Raw genomic sequence first — 25,322 nt, 5'->3', positions numbered from 1 at the left:
ATATCATGTTATTTAGGGGTTGCTCTACTTCCTTTATTGCACAACAAATTTCATTGGCCTCCATTTTCTCTCAGATTTGACTAAGAATTGAAGCCAAGCCAAGGAATCTACATTTTGAGGTAGATACAATAGAAAACCTGTGACTGGACCGCCAAGTTTGTGGCAGCAAAGGCTAGAAATTAGCTCACTTGCATCCGCAGGGATTCTTGGAGACATTTCTAACATGTTGGATTCTCAACAGGCCATTTAACTCAGCGCTGCTCTTTTGTGGCCTCTGCCTTTGGGGAGTTTACAAGCTGTAAATTGAACACACAGCAGGCCCTGCGATTTTTGATGCGGTCAAGTCTGAGGAAAGGCCTTTGCTGTCGTGAGCGAGAAGAGAGAGACCGGAGCCAAGAGAGTAGGAGGGGCCTCCTCAGGCGTACTGCACTAACACTCAAAAGGCAGGAAAGGCTTTGCATGGAAAGACGAGGGAGGGGAAGCCGCGAAGAGGAGCGCAGTCTCGTAGGGATCTGTCCGCCCCTCTAGTAGCTCATCCCAACACGCACCCAACGCGGCCAAGGCTCGCGACTGCGCGCGCGCATTCCCGCCGTGCTAAAGCGCTGGATGGAGCAGAGCTGCGCGCGTCAGTCAATCTGGCCAATCACTCGACTCTGCCGCCTCCCTCGTGGCCCCGCCCCGCCCCCGGCCCCTCGCGGATGCTCGAGGCTTAGCGCGCGGCAGTTGCCACTCGGCCGCGGGGAGAAGAGGAGCTGCGCATGTCAGTTATTCCGGCCAATCGCATGTCTTTTCCGCTTCCCGTGCGGCCCCACCCCTGGAACGCGAGCATTCGCGGCCGTGGTTGCTCGGTTTCCCTACGCTCTGGGGATGGCGGAGGGAGGTAGCGTACGGGGTGGCGAGTGGATGTTTGAGAGCTGGACTGCGTCCGGAATCGGCTGTGCAGTCGAATAGAGCTCCTTTTCCGCGGTCAGGCTCAGGGGATCCCTGAGCCTGGGGTCTCTCGAGGGCTAGTGTCGGTTTTCTGCAGTGGTGGGAGGGAAGGAGGACGCTTTTTCTCTGTTTTTCTTTCTTTCTTTCTTTTTTTTTTTTTTACCTGTAAAGTTGATGCCTTTGAAGAAACAAAGAAGTCCACTCTGCTTTTCAGGGTCTATTCACTAAGTAAACTAAAACGACGCAGACAGCTATAAATTTATCTCGGCTTGTGTTCTTTATCCCTCAGGCCTGAAGCGTCATTGGTTCTAGTCACAACAGCTTTTACGGTTTAGGGTAGTGTGACAGGTCTGATAATGTCCTTTGAGTCAAAATATCAGTTATATTTCCTTTCGTTATGAAGCTGGTGTAACGAAATTAAAGAATTCCAGACTGTCCAAAGTTGTTCTTTACCCCAACCCCCATATGGCAGATTTGAGAATATTTTGCTAAAAACAAATGGAGAGTCTTGTTTAAGAGACGCTAGCTAGTTAATTTATAATTAGAAAACAGTCACGATGGACCAACACAACCTTATTTGGGAGGGTAAATGGAAAATGACAACAAAAAGCAAGAATGAATCACAACTAAATGAGAGAGGAAGTTACTGGCTTACTTGCTGACGTTACCTACAATAAAAACTTCTTGGATAAAAACTGAGGGATGTATGGAGATGTGGGTTAATTTGATTGCTATTTTGTGATTATTTTTGTCTTTTTTTAGAGGTAAACCAAGGGTTCGTTTTCAAGATGGAAAGCCCTTCAGACTCAGCTGTGATTTTACCTAGCACTCCACGTGCCTGTGCCAATCCACCCTCTCCCCATAAAAGTAGTTCAAGAAAACAAGTATGGAAAATCTTAGTTTTTTAGAGTGGATCAATTCTATCATTTCTAATTATTGTGGCAATGGTGGTTTTAAATCTCCTGAAGATTGTTAACATGATATGTAGCATTAATAAGTATGTATTTTAGATCTAAGATAATGTATTTGACCTTTCCCCACCTGCAAATTTTCATCTTGAATCAATTATTTCATTTAGTTTCAGATCAGGTTATTAAAACATTACAAATCGAAGAAGTTTGAATCTGCATTGTCATGAAGGTCTGGTGGCAGGATCTAGGTCTTCTCCTTAATTTGTAACTCTGAAGCACCTAGAATAGTGTCAGGCATGTGCTAGTTGCTGAACAAATGCTTGTGATTACTGGGATAAGTATCTCAACACTTAGAAGAGTGCTCACTTTGCTAAAATAAAAAGAATAAAACGAATGGAGCTTCCAGGAATTAGACATTTTGTGATGGTTGCTTTAGATACATGGAGACAGAAAGCCATCTAGTGGTGTGTACCATAGAAATGTAAGGTCTTTATTTCTAGTAGTAGATTTATTTACGTCAACAATGTTTTTCTTGATTAACATTATTAATATTTGTACCTTTTTACAGCCTATGAGTGCAACACTTAGAGAACGGTTAAGGAAAACTAGATCTTCATTTAATTCCTGTTACAGTGTGGTAAAACGTCTTAAAATAGAGAATGAAGAAAACAATCAGAACTTTTCAGAGAAACCAGCATCTTCAACAGAAGAAAACTGCTTGGAATTTCAAGAAAATTTTAAACACATTGACAGTGAATTTAAAGAAAGTACATATTTGAAAAATACCATCAAGAATATCAATGCATGTGAATCTACTGGGTCTTGCAGTGATCTCCAAAATGATTCTGCGGATGAGAATCTTCCCAAACAGGGATTAAACGAAGAAAAAGCAAAATTGGTGAAGCAGATTCAGGAGAAAGAAGACCTTCTTCGGAGGCTAAAACTAGTCAAAATGTACAGATCAAAGGTGAGAATAATTTTAGAACCATTGCATAATTATTTTTAAATTTTTAAAATTATTTTTTAAATTTAGGTTTTATTTTTAGATAAATTATAGGAAAGTCATTTCAAAAAGAGAAAATTGTTTTAGCACAATGAGCAATAAGCCAAGCATCCAGAAACCTGGCTTCCCACAACTTTTAACTCAAATATGTCAGATTTAGAGTACAGTAGAAGAGGCCTCTACACACCAGATACAACTTTTTTAAAAGTTCCAGCTCTCATTTAATATGCAGTTGGAAATTTTCCAGCCTGTAGCAGTATAAGAAGTATCAAATGTTAGATGCAAGTACAATGACAATGGAAGTGACAGCTGACAGTGAATGATTTAAAAAAGCTAAAAATGGGCCACAGAGTACATAAAATATTTTTACTAATGATCTTGTTCCTCCAAATTATTAAAGTTCTCAGGCATTTTGTTTGAGAAAACAAGTATATATTCGAGTTTAGATTTCAACCCAGATAGGTTGAATTAAATAGAACTTGGGCACTTGGAAGATGATAACCTTTACTTCCTTGGATCACTCATGTATATGTAATTGCTCCTTCTTCCCCAGTGATATGGAATAAATGATGGAATAATATATCTTATTTGCTCTCTTGAGTTTTAAAAATTTTTCTAAATATAACTGCTTTTGTTTTATGAGACAGTGAATGTTGAAAAATATTTTTAATTTGAGTATTCTCAATTTTAAAGTACAGTTGTAATAAGAAAAGTGAATTTTTTTTTTTAATCTACATTGTTGCTTCTTTACATACACAGTTTTGCCCTATTTAATGATTGATTTTTCCCTGAGGGTAAGCCCAGAGCTTAGACCAAACAAAATAGCCATAGAACTCAATCTGAGTGTCACTGTAACTATTCTACTTAAAACCACCCTACTTTTTCCTGGGTAGAAGTCCCATTCATGACAAGCGTGTTACCCTTCAAACCTACTCACTGACCGATTTAACAGCTTTCATTAAGAAAGTTAAAATAGGATGCCTGTCTATACAATTACATGTTTTTCTTTTCTGTTTCAGAATGACCTGTCTCAGTTACAGTTGCTAATAAAGAAGTGGAGAAGCTGTAGCCAGCTGTTGCTTTATGAGTTGCAGTCAGCCATGTCCGAGGAGAACAAACAACTCAGCCTTAGTCAGTTAATAGATCACTATGGGTTAGATGATAAATTGCTACATTATAACAGAAATGAAGAAGAATTTATAGATGTTTAATTCATATTGTTTTCTCCAGAATATCTTTGAGAATGACAGCTTAAAAGATACTACATTTTAAAGGGAAGATACAAACCACTAGGGCTTAGAGAAAGGTATCTTGATGAACAGCAGTTTAGGGTACTCTGTTACATAGCTGTAAACTAAGTTCTAAAATGAAAATTTTTTATTTTGGATAAATTTGCCAAAGAAAATTTTACATTTTAAAAATGTGAAAAATTTAAATTGTGTTTTAAAAAATAATTTGTGCAGTTCTGGAAGTTGTAATACATTGTTTTGTTTTATTGTGGTAAAAATGTTTTATTTTAAATGTTAAAAAAAATAGTCCAGTCTGGTGAATGTCTAAACCTAAACTGGTCAAAAAAATGCTTGCCTCTATCCTAAGTTTATGAATCTGTTTCCATGTATTTAGCATATATTTCCGTCTGGATGGTCCTACAGGTAATTAAACTCATATGTCCAGAAGTCTATTCTTCCTGTCTCTTCAGATTTGCTTCTTGTACGCCTTATCTCATTTAGTGAAATACCATCTATCTCTTACAAAACCACATTATCTCCCTCTCCCACTTCAAGGTGGTATGGCCTACCAGGTCTTTCACATTCATCTACCTTTCTAGCTTCATCTACGAAATAGATTAAACTAAGATTTTCATACTTGTTTTCTTGAACTACTTCTATGGGGAGATGGATTGGCACAGGCCTGTGGAGTGGTAGGTAAAATCACAGCTGAGTCTGAGGGCTTTCCATCTATTTAGTTCAGTTACTCCTCAGCCAGAAACCCACCTTCATAGGGTTGTATTTCTGGCTGCCACGTTGTACAATGTTACCTGTCATCCTGGCCATATATAGAAATATGACCCAAGCTAGCCAGTCTCTGAGAATTCGGAATTCTGCTCAGGAAAAGAAAGCTCATCTCTTTTTGTGGCTGAGCTATTTTATGTACTCGTCACCTTGGAGGCAGAAAAGCTTGTGTACTTCCAGTCTATCTTGAGGGCTTTCTGGATGTCTGTTTTTGGGTCTTTTTAAGGGCTAAACCAACTTTAGTTAGTTAAAAAAACAAAACAAAACAAAAAAAAAACTTAAAAATAAGTACCTCCCTACTAGTAGGCCCTGTCCTCCAAGTGCACCCCACTTTTAGCCCAGTTCCTCCCCGTAATCTAACAAGCTGTTAATATGTGGCCTAGCAGGAGACCCAAGGACTCAGCTCTTGCATCCAGTCTAAGTGTTCGTGTCCATACCTGCTCCTATCTCCTCTGCCTTTTAGACACTGCCATTGCCATTGGCTTCTGTGAACCCAAGAGGACTGGCCCAGGCCTCAGTGAGCCTCCCCTGGCCCTGGGCTTCCTGGATGGGCACCCCTGGGGAGCTGTACTATTTTGTGCCTACTAGCCTCCATCACTGCTTGCTGCTCAGCCAGAGAGCCGAAATGTGGTAGACGAAGGGGTTTCCCTGCTGATGGTGCTGGATTTTGTCTACAGCTGCCGGCTGCTGACTAGCACATCCCCTGGAATCACCCTGACATGTTCACTTGGAGAAACTACAGCATCCGTGGGAATCTGATTCTGGGAGCGTTCAGAAGAGCAGATGGGGTCATAGTAATGGGCATTTCCAAGGCATTGGCTGGGTGCTGCGGGCTCCAACAGCACAGTAGTGGGCACTCCAGCAACAGGACGTGGGTCATGGAATATGGATCTGGCTTTTGGAAGAGTTTGGGGCCTAGGGATACACGAGAGGTGATCCTTTTCTCTCTTTCTAAAATCATTTCTGTTGAATTTCACCTCCATTTAATGGGATGCACTTACAGGCGTACCTCAGAGGTATTGTGGGTTCTGTTCCAGACCACGAATTTTTTGGTTTCCCAGTATAACTTGGCTAATTTGGGCCCAAGAGACTTAGTTTTCAGCCTATCTCAGCTTTCAACATGCCTTCCTCATTGAGCTTAATCATTTCTAGCTTTTGATTTAAAGTGAGAGATGTGTGACTTCATTTGAACACTTAGAAGCCGTTGTAGGGTTATTGGCCCAATTCAAATGTTTGTCTCAGGGAATAGGGATCCCAAGGAAAGGAACAGGCAGTTGGTCAGTAGCCAGAAACACACATTTATCCATTAAATTCATTGTCTTATATGGGCATGGTTTGTGGCACCCCAAAACAATTACAGTGGTAACATCAGAGATCATGGATGATCATAACAAATAATAATAATGAAAAGGTTTGAAATACTGTGAGAATTACTAAAATGTGACACAGAGACATGAAGTGAGTGAATGCTGTTGGAAACAGACTTGCTCAAAGCGGGATTGCCACAAACCTTCAATTTGTAAAAAACATCTGTGAATCACAATAAAGCAAAGTGCAATAAAATGAGGTATGCTTGTATTAAAAGCCACTGAATAACATTTTCATAAAAATGAAAGCTACCACCTAGCACTTGCTTTGTGTCAATTTAAAAAGTATGTTGACTCATTTGAGTATTACAATTATCAACATCCCAATTTTCAAGATAAAGAAATTTAAGATTAGTTATTTAAAAACTAAGTAGTTGTTTAAAACTGAAGTGGCAGAGCCAGGATTTTGAAACCAGGATTTAGGTCCTATGCTTAAAGCCATGCTATGTTTGACCCAATTAATTATATTTCTTAATAATATAGATAATTTAAAGGGCTATAAAAATATACTTGCTGTTATCTCAGCAGAAGCTGAGAGTAATCAGTACCATGGACAGTATCAAGAGTAGGTTGGGGTGTATGACCCATGTGCCCTTCCAAAGCTAACCCCCAAACCAGAAGTACCTCCTGTTGAAAAGTGCTGCTACTAGCATACAGCCTGGGGGCAAGAGGTTCCTGCTAACCACTCTATGTATGTCTCAAAGCTGTGGCATTCAAGCAAGGAGCACTGCCAGAGTCACCCAGGTGGCCACTGAGAAATAGAAATCACACAGGCTGTTCAGTTTGTTAAGATCTGGGAATCCACAGAACATTATCTAGTGAAATTTATGGCATTCGCTATTAGCAAATGGAGCCTCCAGGCAGCTAATTTAGGTGACATGGAATTTGTATTACCAGAAAAAAGAAACACCAAAACTCTAGTATATCTATGGTTGACTCAAACCAACAGGACAGAAAATTTCTGACAATTCCATCTTAAGTACAAAGTATCTGTACTCTTCATACACTTCTCCATCCTTGGGTCCATCCTCTCACCCTACACAGTCCTTCTGTCAAAGATAATTTTGAAGGACCCTAGATGTAGGGTTATCCATGGGGACTTTCCTGCTGAATCAGCTGAACTGACTACTTCACGAGTCATTCTAGTACTAAGGAGAAGAGTCATCAAAAATGTTGATCCTATAATTTCTTACCGTTCCCACCCAGCACTGATCAGTGCATGGGTGAGCAATTGTGGTACTAGCCCGGAAATTTCTAAACAAAAGATTTTAAATCTTCTAAATATTTTTTTTATAAGTAGAAGGTTTTATAATAGCTCGCTTGCTTGACCGACACCAGTGTACACTGGACATGGTGTTGCAGATTAAATTTAACAATTAATTAACAAGTTCCAGAACAATAAGCATTGACATCAGTTGGAGATTGTGGTCAATAAGCCCAATGGTATCATCTTGGAATGCAGCAGTTCACAATCTATGGAAGGGCAGAGCAGTTTTCTGACCAGTTAATCACATTATTTAGTTATCATCATCTACATGAATACAGCAATAAACTTTTCACGGAAATCAGAAAACATTCTGTTTGCCAAACGCTGTTGGGTAGGGCACAAGATTGAGTTCCGTAACAATGAATATGAAATGTAGATTATGTTATGTTTATGTAGAAGAAAATATGTTGTAATTTACAAATGACGTATGGCTTGGTAAATGTAAAGTTTACCTTGTTCTCATTGCTAGAACAAAGAATAATCTTAAACATTATGGTAAATTTTTTTCTGATTATAGAAGGAATGCTTGTTGAAGAAATCTTGGGAAATATAGAAAAGTATAAACAACATCCATAGTTGCATAAATTTTCTGATAATTTTATAAAATTAGAAATGCCAGTGGTGGCTAAGAATAATTTCTTTTTGTCTTTAAGACTTTTATACTATTGCTGTGAAAATACTTATTGATTTAATTAAGACCAAATAAATTAGATTTTGAATACTTTCTGAGTTAAAATCTTGTTCATTCTTGAAAACAATTCATGATATTTTATACATTTATTCATGCAGGACAAACATTTTTATAATGATCAAGGCTAAAATTAAATAATTTTCTATTAAAATATGCAATTGAGAAGAAGTTCCACTTAAGTTTCCTTATATAAAAGAATAAAAAAATCATTTTAATCGAATTAAATTATTTTTTAAATGGTTGATTTAGCCTTGTGTTTCCCACCAGTGTTTTTACATTGGAACAAGAGCAGGAAATGTTTTCATTCTTAATCTTTCAACTTCAGCCTGCAGTATTAAAATCTGTTCGGCTTGTTCTTTTGAAATATTTGTTAGCTTTTGTTGTTGCATCATGTTTTCATATCGTTTTTTGGCAATCTTTTCACAAGTCAGTTTAGGCCCTATCCCAAAAATGAAGAAGAAAGGAATTAGTTGGATTATTAGCTATACTTTTAAATATAAGAACAGCACTCAGAGTCAATTAAGCATGTGGAAGAAATGCTGGTAGCTTTATAACAACTGTATAGATTTCTGGAATACTGATTACTTTTAAAGAAACCTACAGTTAAGTAAAGAAAAAAGATGCTTACCTAATGCATGACAGATATCTTTTCTCTCTGAGACAGCCACCAACTCTTCTCTTAAATTGCAGCTTAGAGTATAATTTGCTACATCTTTTTGATTGCCGAACTTGACCAGTTTTTTTAGTAGATTTTTGCAGTTTTCCACATTCTTTTTGTGGGTCTGAAATGTTTGTTCCCATGACACCCCACAAAAATAATTTTGAAAAAATGTATTTTATAAAGACATTATTAAAATTTAAATTCATTGTCATTAAGATGTCTAATCACCATATTCCTGGTGCCTAGCATAATGCCTGCACATAGTAGGTACCTAAATTATTAGTTGAAAGATAGAATGGTATGTCAAACCCACATTTTAGAAAAAAATCTTATATACCGAGGTTGCCAACAAAATGGATACGAGTGGACACTGCTCAACACTGCTCAAGCAGTAGCTAGCCATAATCAGAAGAGTCTGGACGTTGATGGTAACCACTTTGAGCACCTCTTGTAATTGCAGAAGTCAAAAGTGACTTGTATTCATCCTCTGTTGTTGGTATATATTGGGTATTACAATTTAAATACAATGTTCCTTTCTTAAAATGTGTATACATTTTTTTTGGCACCCTTTGTATTCTTAAAAATGAGAGAAGATAAAAAACACATTGCTTTGTGATTACTTTGTTTTCATTTTATATATGCTACACAATCAAAACTGAACATTTGTTAAGCAGTTATGAAAAAGCAATGCCAAGAAAAGACTATCAACATTTCTATTACACAAATCATAACTTAACATTTAATAGGAAATTCATGTATACTCAGATATCTCCCAAGGGATATTAATATTAAAAGAAGTGCTTCAGTCTACCAGACTTGTTATGGTTGCAAAGACACTATTCAGGGACCTCCAATTACATCCTAAATATCAATAAAGGACCAAGATTTTGTTAGGTTCTGTTTGAATTCATAATTTGGAACACTATTACTTTGTTCAAATGAATCACTATTGGGATTACAATGCTCAGTGTCTTTGAGACTTACCTTATCCAGAACAGCAATGGTTTCTTCCATTATTCCAATCTGAACAGCAATCAGAGTCTCATAGTTTGGTTCACTTAGGTACTTTGAGAGAAGAAAAAAAAACCCATCATATATGTGAGGATATTTATTTTTACATCTTTCAATAGATAACTTTATAAAGATTATCTTAGTTTTGAAAGTTACTGTTTTCATAAAAATTATTCATCTAAGATTGATTTGACTTTTTGCACCATAATATTTACTTGTATTTAGACACTGATATGCTCACCCATATGCTAATAATTACAAATGCCTAGAGTTTATTTTCTCATTGATTCATTCATTTATTGAAATTCACCAAATAACTATTATCTCCTTCAAGTCCCATATTAAAAGACATTGAGGGAAGTACAACGATAGATAACATGACTTACTTCCAAGAAAAACAGAACATGTAGAATTGATTAGTTGCCAGAAAATATGTAAAAAGGCATGCAAATTCAAAGGTGGTTTGAGATGAGATGTGGTTTCTCTGGACTGGGGAAATCAAAAGGCTTTATGGAAGAGATGGCATTTAAGCTAGACCTTAAAAACGACATTTGGGATGTGAAAATAAAATGAGGAAAGATATTCCAGGTAGAAGAACTAGGTATAGACATAGGATCCTAGAAAACAATAGTCAGTTTGGAATACTGATGTATGAGAAGAACAATGGGAATGGATTTGAAAAGTTAGGTTGAAGGACACTGAGCACCAACCAAAGGATTTTATAATTCATTTGTCAGGTAAGAAGTAGCAGTTTAAAATGTTTGAGCAGAGTAGTAATGTTATTAGAAATGAATAGGAATATTACTCTGGCAGTAGTATATAGTATAGATTAGGTAAGAGAAAGACCCAAGGTCAAGAGACCAGTTAGGAGATTATTACAAAATAGCCTAAATCACTGCAAAGGAGTCCTGAGCCAGGGTAAAGGCAGTGGGGATAGAGAATGAGGCAATAAAATAGATTAACTAGGAAAGACTTGGAAGGCAAGGCAAAGAAGGGACTCAAAGAAGACTACAACTTTAAGTCTGAGTGAGCAGCTGGAAAGAACAGAAATAAGCAAGAAAGAGTTGCTGCTGGGAGGTGGGAAATATAGAAATAAGGCTTGAGGGAGGTTACGGCCAAAGAGGTTGGATTGCAATTGGAATTGAATTGGAATCCAGAGAGCTTAGATTCGTCTTTTAGAAGTGATCATTGAAGTTAGAGAAATAGAGATCGTCAGAGGAGAGGGCATGGAAAGAAATACAAACAGAGCTAAGGGCAGAATCTTAAAGAATATTTAAGCATTAGAAGCCAAAGAGAAATCAGTAAAAGAGGCAGAGTGGTCTGACATGTTGGAAGAAAATCAGGAGAAAACATGGATGATAAAAACCAAAGGAGGGCAGCCAGATGGCTCAGTTGGTTAGAGTGCGAGCTCTCAACAATAAGGTTGCCAGTTCAATTCCCGCATGGGCCAAGGAGCTGCACCCTCCACAACTAGATTGAAGACAACGAGCTGCCACTGAGCTCTCGGTGGGCAGCCGAATGGCTCAGTTGGTTGGAGCGCGCGCTCTCAACAATAAGGTTGCCAGTTCAATTCCCGCATGGGATGGTGGGCTGCGCCCCCTGCACCTAAAGATTGGAAACCGCAACTGAACTTGGAGCTGAGCTGCACCCTCCACAACTAGATTGAAGAACAACTACTTGGAGCCAATGGGCCCTGGAGAAACACAATGTCCCCCCAATATTCCCTAATAAAACTTATATTAAAACAAAAAAGCCAAAGGAATGGGCAATTAAGATGGTCAAATAACATAGAGAGTTGAGAGATGGTGAAGACTGGGAAAGGGACCACTGGATTTGACAATTAGGAAATCCTCAGTGAACTGCAAGATAGAACTGTACAACTGAATGGGTCACAAAGAACCAAAAGCAGCAAATGTAAATTACTAGAAGAAAAAGACAGAATTAATAGGCACACTGGCTTATTATACTACTTGAAATACTACTGGCTTAGAGAATGCTTGATGTCACAGAGGCTTGTTATTAAATACTGGGTTGAGTGAAAAAATGCATCAATGAATGAAATTAAAGTTATATAGTGGAGAAGGTAGAACTTACCTTTTGACGTTCTCTTGAAAAAAATAACATCTGAATATCCCAAGCCTTCTGATTTAGATCTTCCATTTCCATCTCCATTTTCTTATGTTCCCACTCAATCTGAAATATTCCTTTGTGGATATCTTTACTTTCCATCATGCTAGTAACTTTCTTGTGTCCTTGACTCTTTAAACAGAAAAAGGCACATTATGATATTCATATAATACAATTCTGCATAAAGAATATAGAATATTTGAAGCTGGATGTTATTATTAGAAAACACTTGGATCGTAGATAATTTTATCTTCTTTTAAAAATGTAGCTAATATTAAAAAATTACTTGGGCAACATCTGATCACTATAAAGCTTACTAAACAGAATGAATTATAAGATACATTTGAATGGTATAGCCAATTTATATGTCAATGATTAGATCAGAGTTCCTTTTGCCATCACCAATCTTCCATTTTGTAAGCCTTTATACCCTACTCTCTCTTCTGCTTCCTGATACTATGGAAAAACTGCTGAAAAGAGAAAGAGAAAGAGAAAGAGAAAGAGAAAAAGAAAATCTCAAAGGCAGAAACATTACATTAAGGGGAACAAGGAATAAAAAAAAAAAATGTGGTAGGCATCTTGTCAGAAACCCTGTAAGCCAGAAGAAAATGAACACCTTTGTCATGGAAATGGGAGAATAATGAAAAATATTTGGTATAGCAGGTGGTAAGTTGGGGTTTTTTTTTCTCCTCAAAAAATGATAATTACCCGAATCACAGAATTCAGGTCTTCAATTATATGCTTGTTGATGAGAATTGCATCAGAATACTCCAGAAATAATTGGAAATTCTCCAGCTCTACTTGTCCTTGTTTAAGGAGAATTTGGATTGTCAAATTCAACTGGAATTTCACTTTCTCTTCCTGTAATCTAAATTCAAAAAGACTTCAAAGTAAGTAGTTGTACTATATTTATATTTCAAGTTTCACCTATTATCTGAGAATATAAATCCAAACTTTCCTTCAGCTGAAGGAAAACATGCTAGAGATTAATGTGGAAAATATTTTCCCAACGATAAACTTTCTTAGAGGTCTCTATGATACCTCTTCTTATTGGTATGGAATTGCACTTGGGCTGCTCAAAGAATGGTAGAGACAAAAATACATTCATAAAGTTTTACTTTGTGATTTAAAAAAAGATTCATGTAGCTGGAAGAAAATTAATGATGCTACCAAATAACAAATCTATTAAAGTTCTGACTAGGTATAGACTCCTGATAGTCTATTAACAATGTTTAATCTGTAAGCTACTGATCAAATCGATTTCTAGGGAATTCATATTTCTCCTTACAGCCTAGATCTGAAAATGATGTATGATGTTGGATTTGGGAACGTCATAGAAGTATTTAACAATGTGGCTGTAAATATGGCAATAGAAATAAGGTGTAATGCAACAAAATGCACTTTTTCAAACATAAATTATAAAGCCCAACAAGATAGTAATAGATCAGTCTCTGCCAGCTGTAAACCAGTGAGTAGGCATTCTTCCCCTGCGATAATGCAACGTAACTTAGCTCTAGCTTAGACTTTGAATAAATGAACATGAATGATAGGTTCAAATTACAGAATGAGTTCTTGGAACACTTTTTCAATTTCCTGTTGCACCTTGTCATCCTCCTCCACTCTCCTCCGGAGGAAAGCCACCATTTCCACTAATCCAGCTGCTTTCTGCTTTACCTGAAAAAAACCAAACCACAGACATCTCAAAACATATGGAACTTTAGAAATAAAAGCAAACTAATTTTAAAGAACTTCAGAAAACATACATCTTTTAACGTTGTTACAAAGGCTTAACAATCCCATGTTTCTAAGAGATTAATAAAAATGCATATCCCTGCCATTATGCAATATAAGATATATAAAACTTACACGTACATTCCATGAATAATTTGGAAAGTGTCAAATTTGCTTCTTGCTGAAAATCAAATATGCAAGCAACTAGAATTTTTCTTATATCGTATTTTAAAATTTGTTCTCATCATCTTAGATAAAATTATAAAATCATAGATGCTTTAGCAAAAACATGCCAGCCTGACGCATGTGGCACTGAATTTAGGGAATTTGGAGGAGGGGAGGCAGAGAAGTAACAGGAGGGCAGGTCACGAAGTAACAAGAGGAAGGAGCCTCTTCCCAATTAAACACTCTCAACGTTTTGCCCTTTACTACATTAAAAAAAAAAAAAATCTAGCAAAACTATAAAGTTGGTTCTGGAATATAATTCTAATTATATTCTAATCTACACCATAGATTAGAATATAATTCTAATCTATGAAATATAATTCTAATCTACACCAAAAGAGATGAGGACTACTGAAGACCAGGGCAGAGAGGCAAGAGGAAGTTCTGTGCCAGCCAAGAGAAATACAGTGTGAGCCATGAATGCAAGCCACATATGTAATTCAAAATTTTATAGTAGCTACATTATAAAAATGAAATTAAACAGGTAAAATTAATTTTGCTAATATATTTTATTTAACACAATATATTCTAAACATTATCATTTCAACCTGTAATGAATGCAAAAATATCCAGACATTTTCCATTACTTTTTTTAATACTGAGTCTTTTAAATCTGTGTGTATTTTCCACCGACAGCATATCTCAATTAGGACTCGCCATATTTATTTCAAGTAAACAATAACCACACAGACAGTGTGGGTCTACACCAGTATAGACCTATACGTGGCCCTCAAGAGCACTAAGATTAATATTTTATTTCATCATCATTATTATTAATATTACTAACTACTACCCTAGGAGGAAAACCTAAATAACTAGCTTTTCTGGAAGTGACCACCATAAACTATATACTTTATATTAGTACACTAAAAACTATGTATTTATATTAATAAACTAAATGAAATGAAAAAAATGTTATTACATACTTTCTGTTCATTTTCCACTTTTACTCGTCTGGTCATGCAGAAATGTTCCCAGACCGAGGGGTCCAAGCCTTCTGGCATGTTATTAATATTGTCCATGTCGTCCATGCCTTTCATTAACTGGGCAAAGGCATCTTTATTCAATTTCCCAGATTCTGGTCGCTCTCCAAAAGGCACAGTACTGGCCGCATCTGAGTGTACTTTTGGTTTGGGAATCCTGGTATTATCAATAAAAGCCCGTCAACCTTTCATATTCTCACACAGACAAAAAATAATCCATGTTATAATATGACCCTTAGTATACGTATGACATTGCATGACACTTTTCTTTGGCATTTGAGGGCAGGTGGGTAGATTAGTCAAAAGAGGAAAACACCTACTTTGACCGTCCATACTCTCTAGACCTCCAAACATGACCTTGGCTGGACCATAGATGTCCCTAACTGTTGTCAGCATTGGCAAATTTATCTGTATTAGAAAACATCTCACTTTCTAGAGAGAGAGAGTTTCCCACAAAAGGAAAACCTAAAGAAGTTCATCACCATTAAACCAGCTTTACAAATGTTAAAGGGTATTCTTTAAGCACATGAAAATGTAAGAATAATCTTAAAAAACTGAGTTATGATAAAAACTTGAAAATTTTCATGTGAAAGATGTTAGGCTGAATATTTCCTTCTAATTGGGAGTAAAAGCTGAAATCTAATAGCATTCCTGTTCATTTACAAACTTTTCCTCAGAAACATGATATTAAAGGAGAAACAAACCTTGGTCGGCGTTTAAAAAGTTTGTAGAGCATATCCACCTGATGAGTAGGAATTTCAGAAAACTCCTTTTTAAAGCTGCGATCCAGAACCTAAGGACAAACAGATTATTGCCAGAAACATTCTATTTGTTGACAGTACCCTTTAAAATATAGGGTTGTATCACTTTGATTTTAAAAATTCATGAAAACTTGGTTTATAAAGTAGACTTGTTACTGGGTGACCACTCACCGTGCAAGGCTTTCTCAGAGATTTATTTTGAATAGGAAGCACATCAGTGAGTTAAAAATATTTCATATAAGAGGTTTTAGAAAACACAAAATTATACCCGTAAAACATGCAAGGTACTCTATTCTAATTCTACTTCTATTCTGTTCTGTTCCGTTCCGTTCCATTCCGTTCCACTTTACTCCTTCCCTTTCTTTCCCTTCCCTTTCCCTCCATTCTTCTTTATGCTTTTCTATTATATCCTTTTCCATTATAAAATTGCTGGTCATAGTCTACTAAATTGATATCATGACCAATTAATAGGGCCTGCAACCTGAAGTTTGAAAAGCCTTAAAGTCTAGATGACATCTCTCATTTTTGTGCAAGAGAAAGCTTAAACCAGAGAAGTTTACAAAAATTTATGTTACACAGTGATTTTCAGAAATATACAATGGCATAGGATGAAGTTCACCCGTAACTAAGAATTATTGTAGGAGAAATGTCTATGAGGAAGTTAAATTATATTTCTTTTAATTTCCCCCCAATCTAGGCAGCAGCAACTCTACTGCATTGGTGGCAGATAAGACAATGGCTCTCACTTTGTCTTCTGCCAGTAAGTTGTCATACTGTTCCTTGTACACATCGAGGTCTTCTCTAGCTTTCTTGATGGCCTCTGAAGTCTGGTCCTGTAACAACATTAGGAATAGCCAGTTGGAACTGGAGATTTTTCAGGATAAACAAAAATATTGGGGATAACACAAAAATAAGGAATTTCCCAGTACAAGATAAATGTGTCAGTGAAGTATCCACTGCAGATAAAATTTACAGAAGAAAGTAAATCAATTGGAGCCTTTGAAAGAACAAATATCCAATCACCTGTTTCTGAGTATAGCCAGCTCTATACGTGAGTATATAAGCGACTACAGAGCACAGTACATTCTTGGGAGGGCCGTATGGATGACAGAAAACACACAGGCTCGGGAGTTGCCTGGACCTGGATTCTGAGAGACTGAATACGAGTATATAAACGGACAATGGCCAGGCCATATATAAAAATAGAACTCTGACCCACAAACTCTGCAGTGATCAGCCCCAAACTATAAAGACTTGGACAACAACTTTCAGTTTTTTTAATTTTGCCACCATTTTCAACTTAGAACCAACCAGAGAAAGCTAAATATGCTCCCTAAACCAATCACATAGGTTTCCTGGTTTCTAATTAACTTGCCCTCAGCTTCCCCATGCCAACGACTTGATCAGGGTGCACCTGAAGCCCTCTCTTTTCATTTTAAAGCTTTCCTATCCCCCTCCCTGCCTTTGAGTGTCTGCCAAACACAAATGATGGTGGCTGTTTCCCTTACTATCCCAAGTTCTGAGTAAAGAGTCTGTATTCTTATTTGGATGGTCTTTGTTTATTTCCACACCTCCAGTTCCTGCTACATTACATACTAGTGGGTGACTGAAGTGTTACCAGTCTCTCTGAGATTGTTTCTGCATCTGTGAAGGACCTCCAAAACCCTGCAGGGTTGTTACGAGTATGGTTGTATTTAGAAGGTGCTTTGCTTATGCTGTTTTACAGACTCTTAGCAAAAAGGAAGAGTATGTTATAAATGTCCTTTATTAATATTACCAGTAAAAGCTGACATATTTTGAAAATTCTTGTGACAAGCATTTAGTTTTCATCGTCTCTTTAGTGAAACATATCTATTCATGCTCCTACTTACTAGATAGCGTTTCAGAATATGACATCTTTTTATTCTATAAGCTAACCCATTACTTACACGATTAGTAAAACTTAGGGTGCCAAATGGTCCAGAGAGAACAATATTCTCTAGCAAAGAGTCTGCAAATAGTTTAAAGGCTATATGTCTTGTCCAAGTTCTCATAGCCAGTCAGTGGTTAAAAGTGGGTCCTTTCAACTATGAAGCTATATGGCCTCATTTTATAAACCATATGTTACATGAAAGGTGTATGGTTCTTTTGACTGAATCATTGTAAATGTAGAATCACATAACTTTATTAACAGATTGGAGTGGGTGTTTTTACCTGACCTTAGAGCAAAGTCGCAGACAGGGAGTCACAGAACGCACACAGCTGAGCAGGAACGTGGCAGGAAGGATGGAAGGAAGGGGTCTAGGTGTGTGAGCTCTTGTTAACAAGGAGCACATCTATCAAAAAATTATTGTACTCAGATATTAGATACTATACTTACTTTTTCCTCCTGCTTCCTTGTAAGGTAATTGTTTAGGAAGGTTTCTCTGGAGTTTATTTCTTCATCCAACAGTAAAGAAAACATAAGGTTATTTATTTTCAATTCTTCCTGTAGAAATATTTAAAAGGGGTGGAAATGATCAATACTCCTGCCCAAGAAAGGATGTTCTATTGTAGGTCATAGGCATGGCACTCATCACGCAAGTTTATGACATACAGGTAAGAGAAATCCTTTTTAAGAAAATGGGAATATAAACGGTTACAATAATGACTCAGTTATTTCACCTTTTTCATCTTTTCATTGTCAGATAAAACACATATAGAAAAACATATAAAACAAACGTATAGTTTAATGAGTTCTCATAAAAGCAAACACCCTTGTAGTCACCACCCAGCTCAAGAAACTGAACTTTGCCGCTGCCCAAAGCCCCTTTCACGTGTGCACATCATAATCTCAACCCTGGTAATAACTACTGTGCTGACTTATAGTAATCATTTCTTTGCATTTCTTTATAGCGTTATTACCCAAGTACATATCTCTAGGCACTATAGTATAACTTGTCCATTAAAAAAAATGGTCACTTTTTTTTAAAGTCTCTATACTCCACAGGTTCCCTTCCATCCCTTTCTTTTCCTTATATTTATTTGTAGTTATCTGTAGTTTCACCTAGTCTGGGTTTTACTAACTACATACTTAGGATGAGTTCATGAAGGTCCTTTATCCTATGTATTTCCTGAAAATTGGCAGCTGGATAAGATCCATGTTTGGTCCCTTTTTTATCAGATCCATGTTTGGTCCCTTTGACAAGACCGTAAGTGTTCTTTGATCAGGAGACATATAATATCAGGTTGTCTTTCTTTTTGTGATATTAGCAGCTATGTCCAGATCCTTTAATTCATTGAGAATTGCAAAATGGTAATATTCTATTTCTATTATTTATTTTTCACTTATTGAGATTATTTTATAAAGAGATGGTTCTCCTTATCTGCTTTTTGGTTACCTAGTGGTATAGTTCATATAGGAAGGCAGAATAGATGTTTGATGCTTTCTCTTTATCAGTTTTTAGATAATGAATTGGTTGTCAACCTCTGAAGGTGAACAATTGGACTTTTTTCTTTATAAAGTATCACACATTTAAACAAATGTGATGGGTTTCAGTTAATTGCAATTGTTATCATTGTTGAGTGTTAAATTGTTCCATTTAACATTCCATTTAACATTTCCATTTAACATTTAAAAGTTAGGGAACTTTTAAAAGTTGGCTCCTGAGTCCTTTTGATAATAGTCTTTGATGGCTTCCTCATTGTCTTGTATGGAAGATGTTCTAAACATATCTTTTTAAAATAACAGCTTTATTAAGGTGTATTTCACAATCCACATAATTATTTAAAGTGTATAATTTAATCCTTTTTAGTATATTCACAGAGTTGTGCAACCATCTCCACAATCAATTTTAAAATATTTCATCACTCTGAAAAGAAATCCTTTAGTAGGTCATTTTCCATTTCTTCCCACACTGCACCCCACCCCAGAGGTCTCCCTGCCTCCACCCCACGGCAACCACTAATTAATTTTCTGTCTCTATGGACTTGCCTATTCTGAACATCTCATATAAATGGAATGGAATCATTCAATATGTAGCCTTGGATGTCTCGCTTCTTTCATTTTGCATGTTTTCAAGGTTTATCCGTGTTGTAGCATGTATTACTACTTTTCATTGCTGAATAATGTTCTATTATATGAATAAATCATATTGTACTTATCCATTCATAATTGTTGGACATTTGGATTGTTTCTACTTTTTGGCCATTATGAAAAATACTGCTTTTATGACTGATGCTGGGGCATTCACTCCCAATCTCCCCACCTAACTACCATATAGGTACATTTCCTTCCTGCTGACTCAGTCATTGTGTTCTATCTATGGCCATGACTGAGGAGGAGTGAATCCTTTCCTATGACTACAGGTCTTGCTGGGTCCTGGTAACAGCTCCCTTCTCTTGCCTTTTAAGAGATGATGCTGGCTTTCCATTGTTTCTAGTCTCCGTGTGCCTCACCATTCTTGCTGTTTCCCTTAACCCGGCCTGTACCTCAGTAAAAAGTCCCCGCATTAAACTCTCTTAAGTGTAACCCTTCTGGTGTACCATTCCTGTGGGGACCCTGAGGATATAGACACCTTCCCAGAGGTTCCCTTACCTACCCTCATCTTTTTTTGGTTGGCCCCTTGCTTTGGTGAAACACATCTTTGACTAGCTCTCTGAGAACGGGTGCATATAAATTTTCAAGACCTTGCATCTCTCAAAATATTATTCTTCTCTTACACTTAGTTGATAGTTTGGCCAGGTATAAAATCCAAAGTTTGGAATAATTTTCCCTCAGAATTTAAAGGCTTCACTCCTTGGTCTTCTTGCTTCTAGTTACTGCACACTTCATTTATATCCTACTGCTGAATCAAATTAAGCCAGATTTTCTTTATCTGATCTTTTGGGCATGTGGATCATTCATTCATTTAACATATAGTATGAGCCCAGCCGTTTGGTACTTGCTAGAGATTCAGGGATGAACAAGACAAATTCACTCCCTACCCTCATGGAGCTTATAGTCCTGGGAGCATTAAAAAGTAGTCTCATATAAATTAAAATTCAGTTGCAATAAGTACTAGGAAGTAAAAGAACAGAGTATATAATATGAAGATCTAACCTAGTCCGAGGAACTAGCTTTTAAACTGGTACCTGATAGATGAATAGATATAGGCCAGGATGCAAAGAAGTTGGCACAGAGTATTACTGGCAGAGGTGGAAGGATGACACTCGTGTGTGTGCTCAAGGCACCAGAGGAGGGAGTGTGGCAGGTGAGTTGGAGGGTGGTACCAATGAAGCTGGAGTGGGAGCCAGGGCCAGAGTCTGCAGGACCTAGTGCCAGAAAGGATGTTGGTCTTTATCCCAACAACACTGAGAGGCCCTGGAGCCTCCTTAAAAGAAAAGGTCATATAAGTAAAACTTTCATTTACCTGGTTGACAACTATCTCTGCTTTCACTCTCCTTTGAAAGAGTCTTTTCAAATAGTCATCAAAATTCTGTGTGCTTTCTTGAATTGAGTTTTGAAGTTTCCTCAATTCTGCTTCTAATGACTGAAAGGAAGTCAATAACAAAGTTAATGTTTAGGAACATCAAACGCTCCTAGGAAGTGGTGTAGGTGGGGTAGGTGGCTGGCAAGACTTGTGAGGTGTTCTGGGGCCTCCGCCCCCTTCAACCAGAGATGTTCCACCTGAATTTGTTTAGTATATTGTGAATCTTTTGTTTAGAAAAGATTACACTTAAAAAAATGTTAAAAATCAAGTATGATGATGAAGGCAGCAGTAGGCCTAGTAAAACAAATCGCAGGAAATCTTTCCAGAAAATTCTGACTCTCTACAGAACAGAAATTTCCAGGCATACAATCTGGCCTGGAAAAGAAATCTTGATGTTTTAGTAAGTCATGAATACAAAAAAAACCCCAAAAACTCATGAATATATCTTCATGGAATTTTTTAGATTTTAAGGTAATAAAAGAAGTGTGTGTGTGTGTGTGTGTGTGTGTGTGTGTGTGTGTGTGTGTGTGCTTACTCTCGTTTTCTGTATGTTTTGTCTCTCCAAACAGTTCTACATCAGGGGTAAAAAGTCCCACCTCCTTTTTAAAAAATTCCACCAGGAGTTAGAGCTAAGCATGTAGTAGGTAAGGGAAAAGCTATACATTTATATATTTAAGGAGAACAGGATCTGCAGATCAATTCTAGATATATTGTTACAAACAAGTTTTACCTTTAAGTTTTTTGGTAACTTTTAAGTTTTGATATAACTTCAAATTTTAAGAAAAGTTGCAGGAACAGCACAAAGAATTCCCATATACTTTCTACCAATTTAATCAGTTGCCAATGTTATGCCCCATTTGTTTTATCATTTGCTCGGTATCTATCCCCTTTCTCTTCCTCGCCTCCCTCCATCCCCCACCCCTTTATTTTAAATTCAGAAGAGAGAAATTGGAGACAGTGAACATAAATTGTTTTTGGGGTTTTTTGAGGAGATATTGAGTAGTGGATTGAACTCCTTGGGACTCAATTAACTCCTTGACTTTTTTCTTTTAACTTTTTATTTTGAAATAAATTCAGACTAACATAAAAGTCACAAGAAGAGTAGTAAGAACTCCAGAATCCCCTTCCGGGAAGTCTTCTTTTTCTTTTGTATAAGAGGAGCGATGTATAAGATGTACGTATAAGATTACAGCATGTGTCTATGCTGGTGGGAAAAATCCTATAGAGGGAAAAACTGATGATGCAGGAAGTGGGGGCAAATTGCTGGTGTGACGATGTTGAATGGGTCAGGTGGCATGGATCTAGTGCACAAGCGGAGGACCAGGCCTGGGTAGATGCAAGGCCACTGCATCCATAAGCAACAGAAAGGCAGGGAGATCCTACGGATTCAGTGCAGGAGGGTGGGATGTATGATAGAAGAGTAAGAAAAATCTCTTTTGGTTGCTTCTCTTCTCCTACTGAAACAGAAAATAAGGTGAGAGAGAGTCGAGGGGGTCGGTGTTAGAAGCTGGAGGACAGAGGAGAACATGTGAAGTGGTCCTCTAGAATCACCCTTCTTCAAGTCCAGTCTGCTCGCCAGCAGCAGCTGCACCGCCTGGTTGCTTGTTAGAAATCTCAGGATGCTTCCATATCCTCAGAACGTCCCAATCTGAATCTGCATTTTTAACAAGATCCCCCAGGTGGACTAAGTTGGGGGAAAACAGCTTAGCATTGCTGAGCAGTTTTACAAAGGACCTAATAAAAATTAAGGCCCTTAGAGTGAAACCAGTCAGTATTCTTTTTCTCTATCCACTGCAGGTGCAGGTGCAGAGAAGGCCAAGTACTGGGTTTAATCCAGGCTGGGTTTTACCAGTGACCAAGGAACAGGGAGGTGAGGGTGTAAGCAGTGCGCGGTCTTACAATGCAAGACCATGGAGTAAATGCTACCACCTTATCTCTATTCCCTAACTCCTTGAAATCTTTACTGCATTCAAATCTACTCATTTTGGCTTTCAGGTAAGTGCCATCTTAGGATAAAATGCAAGGGCACTGTTAGAGGACTTCAGTGAATAAAAACTGGGATAGGTTAATAACTGGTTCAAAGAAGTTGTTCATGCGATACAGCCACTAAAAAGCTAAAAAAAAAAATGGCCTGCCTTAAATGGTGGTATGATTTTACTTTCGTACAGAGGAATAAATATTATTTATTTGGCTGTATACTATAAGCTTTTATACCTCTATTATAATTGTAAGCAATGTTAATGTGGGAATGTTTCTTTGTGATGGAAGGAGATAGAAGTAGAACTGCATTGCAAAAATCTCAAATTAAAACTGTAAAGTATGTGTTGCACTGATTGCATCATTCTTCTTTCAAGTCCTTTTCTTGAGATTGAGAACTAATCAAGCAACAGTATTACTGAACTCTAATAGATGTAGACAATTTAGAGCAGTGCCTTGAACATACTATAATAGGTATTCATTAAATATGTGAAGAATGAATGGAGGACAAAATGAATTGCAACCAGGTGCGAAATGTTGAAATCAATAAGAACTTTAAAAAACTCATTGAAATACATTCTTTTTGTTTTAAACTGTTCTACTTCTTTAAGCTTATCTCCATCTACTTTCCTAAATTCTCTTGAGATTTTAAGCTGAAACATTATCCTTAAGCTACCAAAGCGTATTGAAACAAAACCCTGGATATGGTAGAGTATATTAATTCTTTGCTCTTCTGACCTTTCTATACTTATCTCTTTCTTCATTTAAGTCCTTGACTTTTTTCTCATAGTCTCTGAATTGTTTTTTTTCCTCTTCAGACCACAAAGCATCAGGTTTTGCTATGAAAGCAGGAGGAGGAATCACCTGAAGATACAAAGGAAAGCATATACTATAGTTCAAATATAAATGTAACAGTACAATAAAAGCTCAGAGTTATCATTATAGTTAAAAAAAAAAAAAAGAGCCCTTTAACAGGGTATATAGTTCTTCACATAGGCAAGACCTGACATTTTGACCAAAGAACATGAAAAAAATGTTATAATTGTTTTTCTGTGACTTAAGAGTGGGCAGTGTGGGATACCCAGACTCTTAGGTGACAGGTTTGGAGGTAAATATTGATATCTTCATAACTAGAACTATACCTGAGCTCCAGGGACTCCTATATCAGGTATCAAAGGGAGTGTTTCTTGGTGTATCTGAAGAGTTACAGGTGCAGAGTTAGCCGTGCTTTCTGTAGAGACCAAAACCACTGTGGCTGCTTGATTTTGTTTGTTTTGTCAGATTGGAAGGCAGGTCTGAGGTTTCAAATTTCTTATTTGCCTGATGTTGTATGTTTATAAGATTGTGTATTTGTTGCTGTAGAATTTCTAAAACTCAGCTTTATATAGCAAAAGTGGTCAAATTGAAGTGCACTCTCCACCCCATTCCACCTTCCACAAGGAGGTTCAGAAATCTCACCATTCTCAAAATGTCTTCCTTCTTGACTTCCAGAACTCCTCCCATCATGTCCATCAGGGCTCGACGTCTGGTGTCAGGGCCCTGGGAAGGAGCCAGGGTCAGGGAAGGTGGCTGAGACAGAGATCTGACACTGGTGGTCCCAGGGGCAGCCTCCCACCCCATGTTAGAATGACTGCATTCAGGATTGGGGAGGGTGGGCAGTGGTATGGAGGGGAGAGGGGAAAGAGGCCACGGATTCCAGGGATCTCTGACCGTGACAAAAGCCTTGATGTGTTTCCACAGTGGAGTTCAAGTACAAGACTATTCGACCAAATTAGGAACAGGTATCCCTAAAGGAAAGGAGGGTCTCAGGTACTGTTTGAGCAACACTGCATACCCGTGCTAGAAGCCCCTCCTCTAATATATGGACCGCGGTTAATTCTGCTTTGACTTTTCGCCACGGATTAACATATTTTTGAGCTGCAATCTGAAAGAGAAAATATTATTTCCTGCTGTTATTTTTACAAAATTCAACCGAACTTTCCTTCCACATACCAAGAGGAGGTTAGAAGGTATCAAGGGGATAAAGGGACTGTCCAGATTTCACAACCAATTTCCTATTTTGGAATAAAGATGAGATCTGAAATGAAGAGGGTTGAAAAAAACACATCGTTATTTCTCCATTAGCTCTCTAAGTCCATCTCCTTCACTAAAGAGATTATAACAGGGGACCTGATTTAGGTTGGGGGGTAGGGGGATGGGTCCAAAGAAATGTCATCTAAGCCAAATCCTGCTGGAT

The 25,322-nt window shown here is 37.4% G+C and overlaps 2 protein-coding genes across 8 annotated transcripts in view; one reads left to right on the top strand and one right to left on the bottom strand.

The window, feature by feature from the left end:
- The first annotated feature begins 744 nt into the window (after positions 1 to 744).
- Positions 745 to 5,106, top strand: SFR1 (SWI5 dependent homologous recombination repair protein 1). 2 transcript variants are annotated; one of them, XM_033130454.1, is made up of 4 exons: positions 745 to 880; positions 1,693 to 1,814; positions 2,410 to 2,808; positions 3,864 to 5,106. In XM_033130454.1, exons 1-4 carry the CDS (start codon positions 868 to 870, stop codon positions 4,053 to 4,055), a joined length of 726 nt encoding a protein of 241 aa, XP_032986345.1. In that variant the 5' UTR covers positions 745 to 867; the 3' UTR covers positions 4,056 to 5,106. The 2 variants fall into 2 exon arrangements, with proteins under 2 accessions (XP_032986345.1, XP_032986346.1); XM_033130455.1 differs by having other exon boundaries at positions 840 to 966.
- Positions 5,107 to 5,157: 51 nt separating this feature from the next.
- The window catches only part of CFAP43 (cilia and flagella associated protein 43), a 76,635-nt gene continuing 56,470 nt past the window's right edge, over positions 5,158 to 25,322 (bottom strand). For 2 of the 6 annotated variants that reach the window (XM_033130447.1, XM_033130448.1), the window contains exons 25-38: positions 24,921 to 25,010; positions 24,545 to 24,625; positions 23,825 to 23,950; positions 21,050 to 21,169; positions 18,040 to 18,147; positions 16,427 to 16,513; positions 15,624 to 15,712; positions 14,863 to 15,076; positions 13,542 to 13,654; positions 12,689 to 12,848; positions 11,948 to 12,112; positions 9,827 to 9,907; positions 8,810 to 8,963; positions 5,158 to 8,620 (exon numbers count right to left, since the gene is read on the bottom strand). In XM_033130447.1, coding sequence (XP_032986338.1) covers positions 8,454 to 8,620; positions 8,810 to 8,963; positions 9,827 to 9,907; positions 11,948 to 12,112; positions 12,689 to 12,848; positions 13,542 to 13,654; positions 14,863 to 15,076; positions 15,624 to 15,712; positions 16,427 to 16,513; positions 18,040 to 18,147; positions 21,050 to 21,169; positions 23,825 to 23,950; positions 24,545 to 24,625; positions 24,921 to 25,010 — 1,755 coding nt within the window. In that variant the 3' untranslated portion in view covers positions 5,158 to 8,453. Of the gene's footprint in view, positions 8,621 to 8,809; positions 8,964 to 9,826; positions 9,908 to 11,947; positions 12,113 to 12,688; positions 12,849 to 13,541; positions 13,655 to 14,862; positions 15,077 to 15,623; positions 15,713 to 16,426; positions 16,514 to 18,039; positions 18,148 to 21,049; positions 21,170 to 23,824; positions 23,951 to 24,544; positions 24,626 to 24,920; positions 25,011 to 25,322 lie in introns of those variants that run through there. The other 4 variants (XM_033130449.1, XM_033130450.1, XM_033130451.1 and 1 more) reach the window with 4 other exon arrangements.

Source organism: Rhinolophus ferrumequinum, chromosome 16, assembly GCF_004115265.2.
Source record: "Rhinolophus ferrumequinum isolate MPI-CBG mRhiFer1 chromosome 16, mRhiFer1_v1.p, whole genome shotgun sequence".
Taxonomy (NCBI): Eukaryota; Metazoa; Chordata; class Mammalia; order Chiroptera; family Rhinolophidae; genus Rhinolophus; species Rhinolophus ferrumequinum.
Note: the sequence above shows the minus strand (reverse complement) of the source record. Positions and strands in the feature narration are given on the sequence as shown.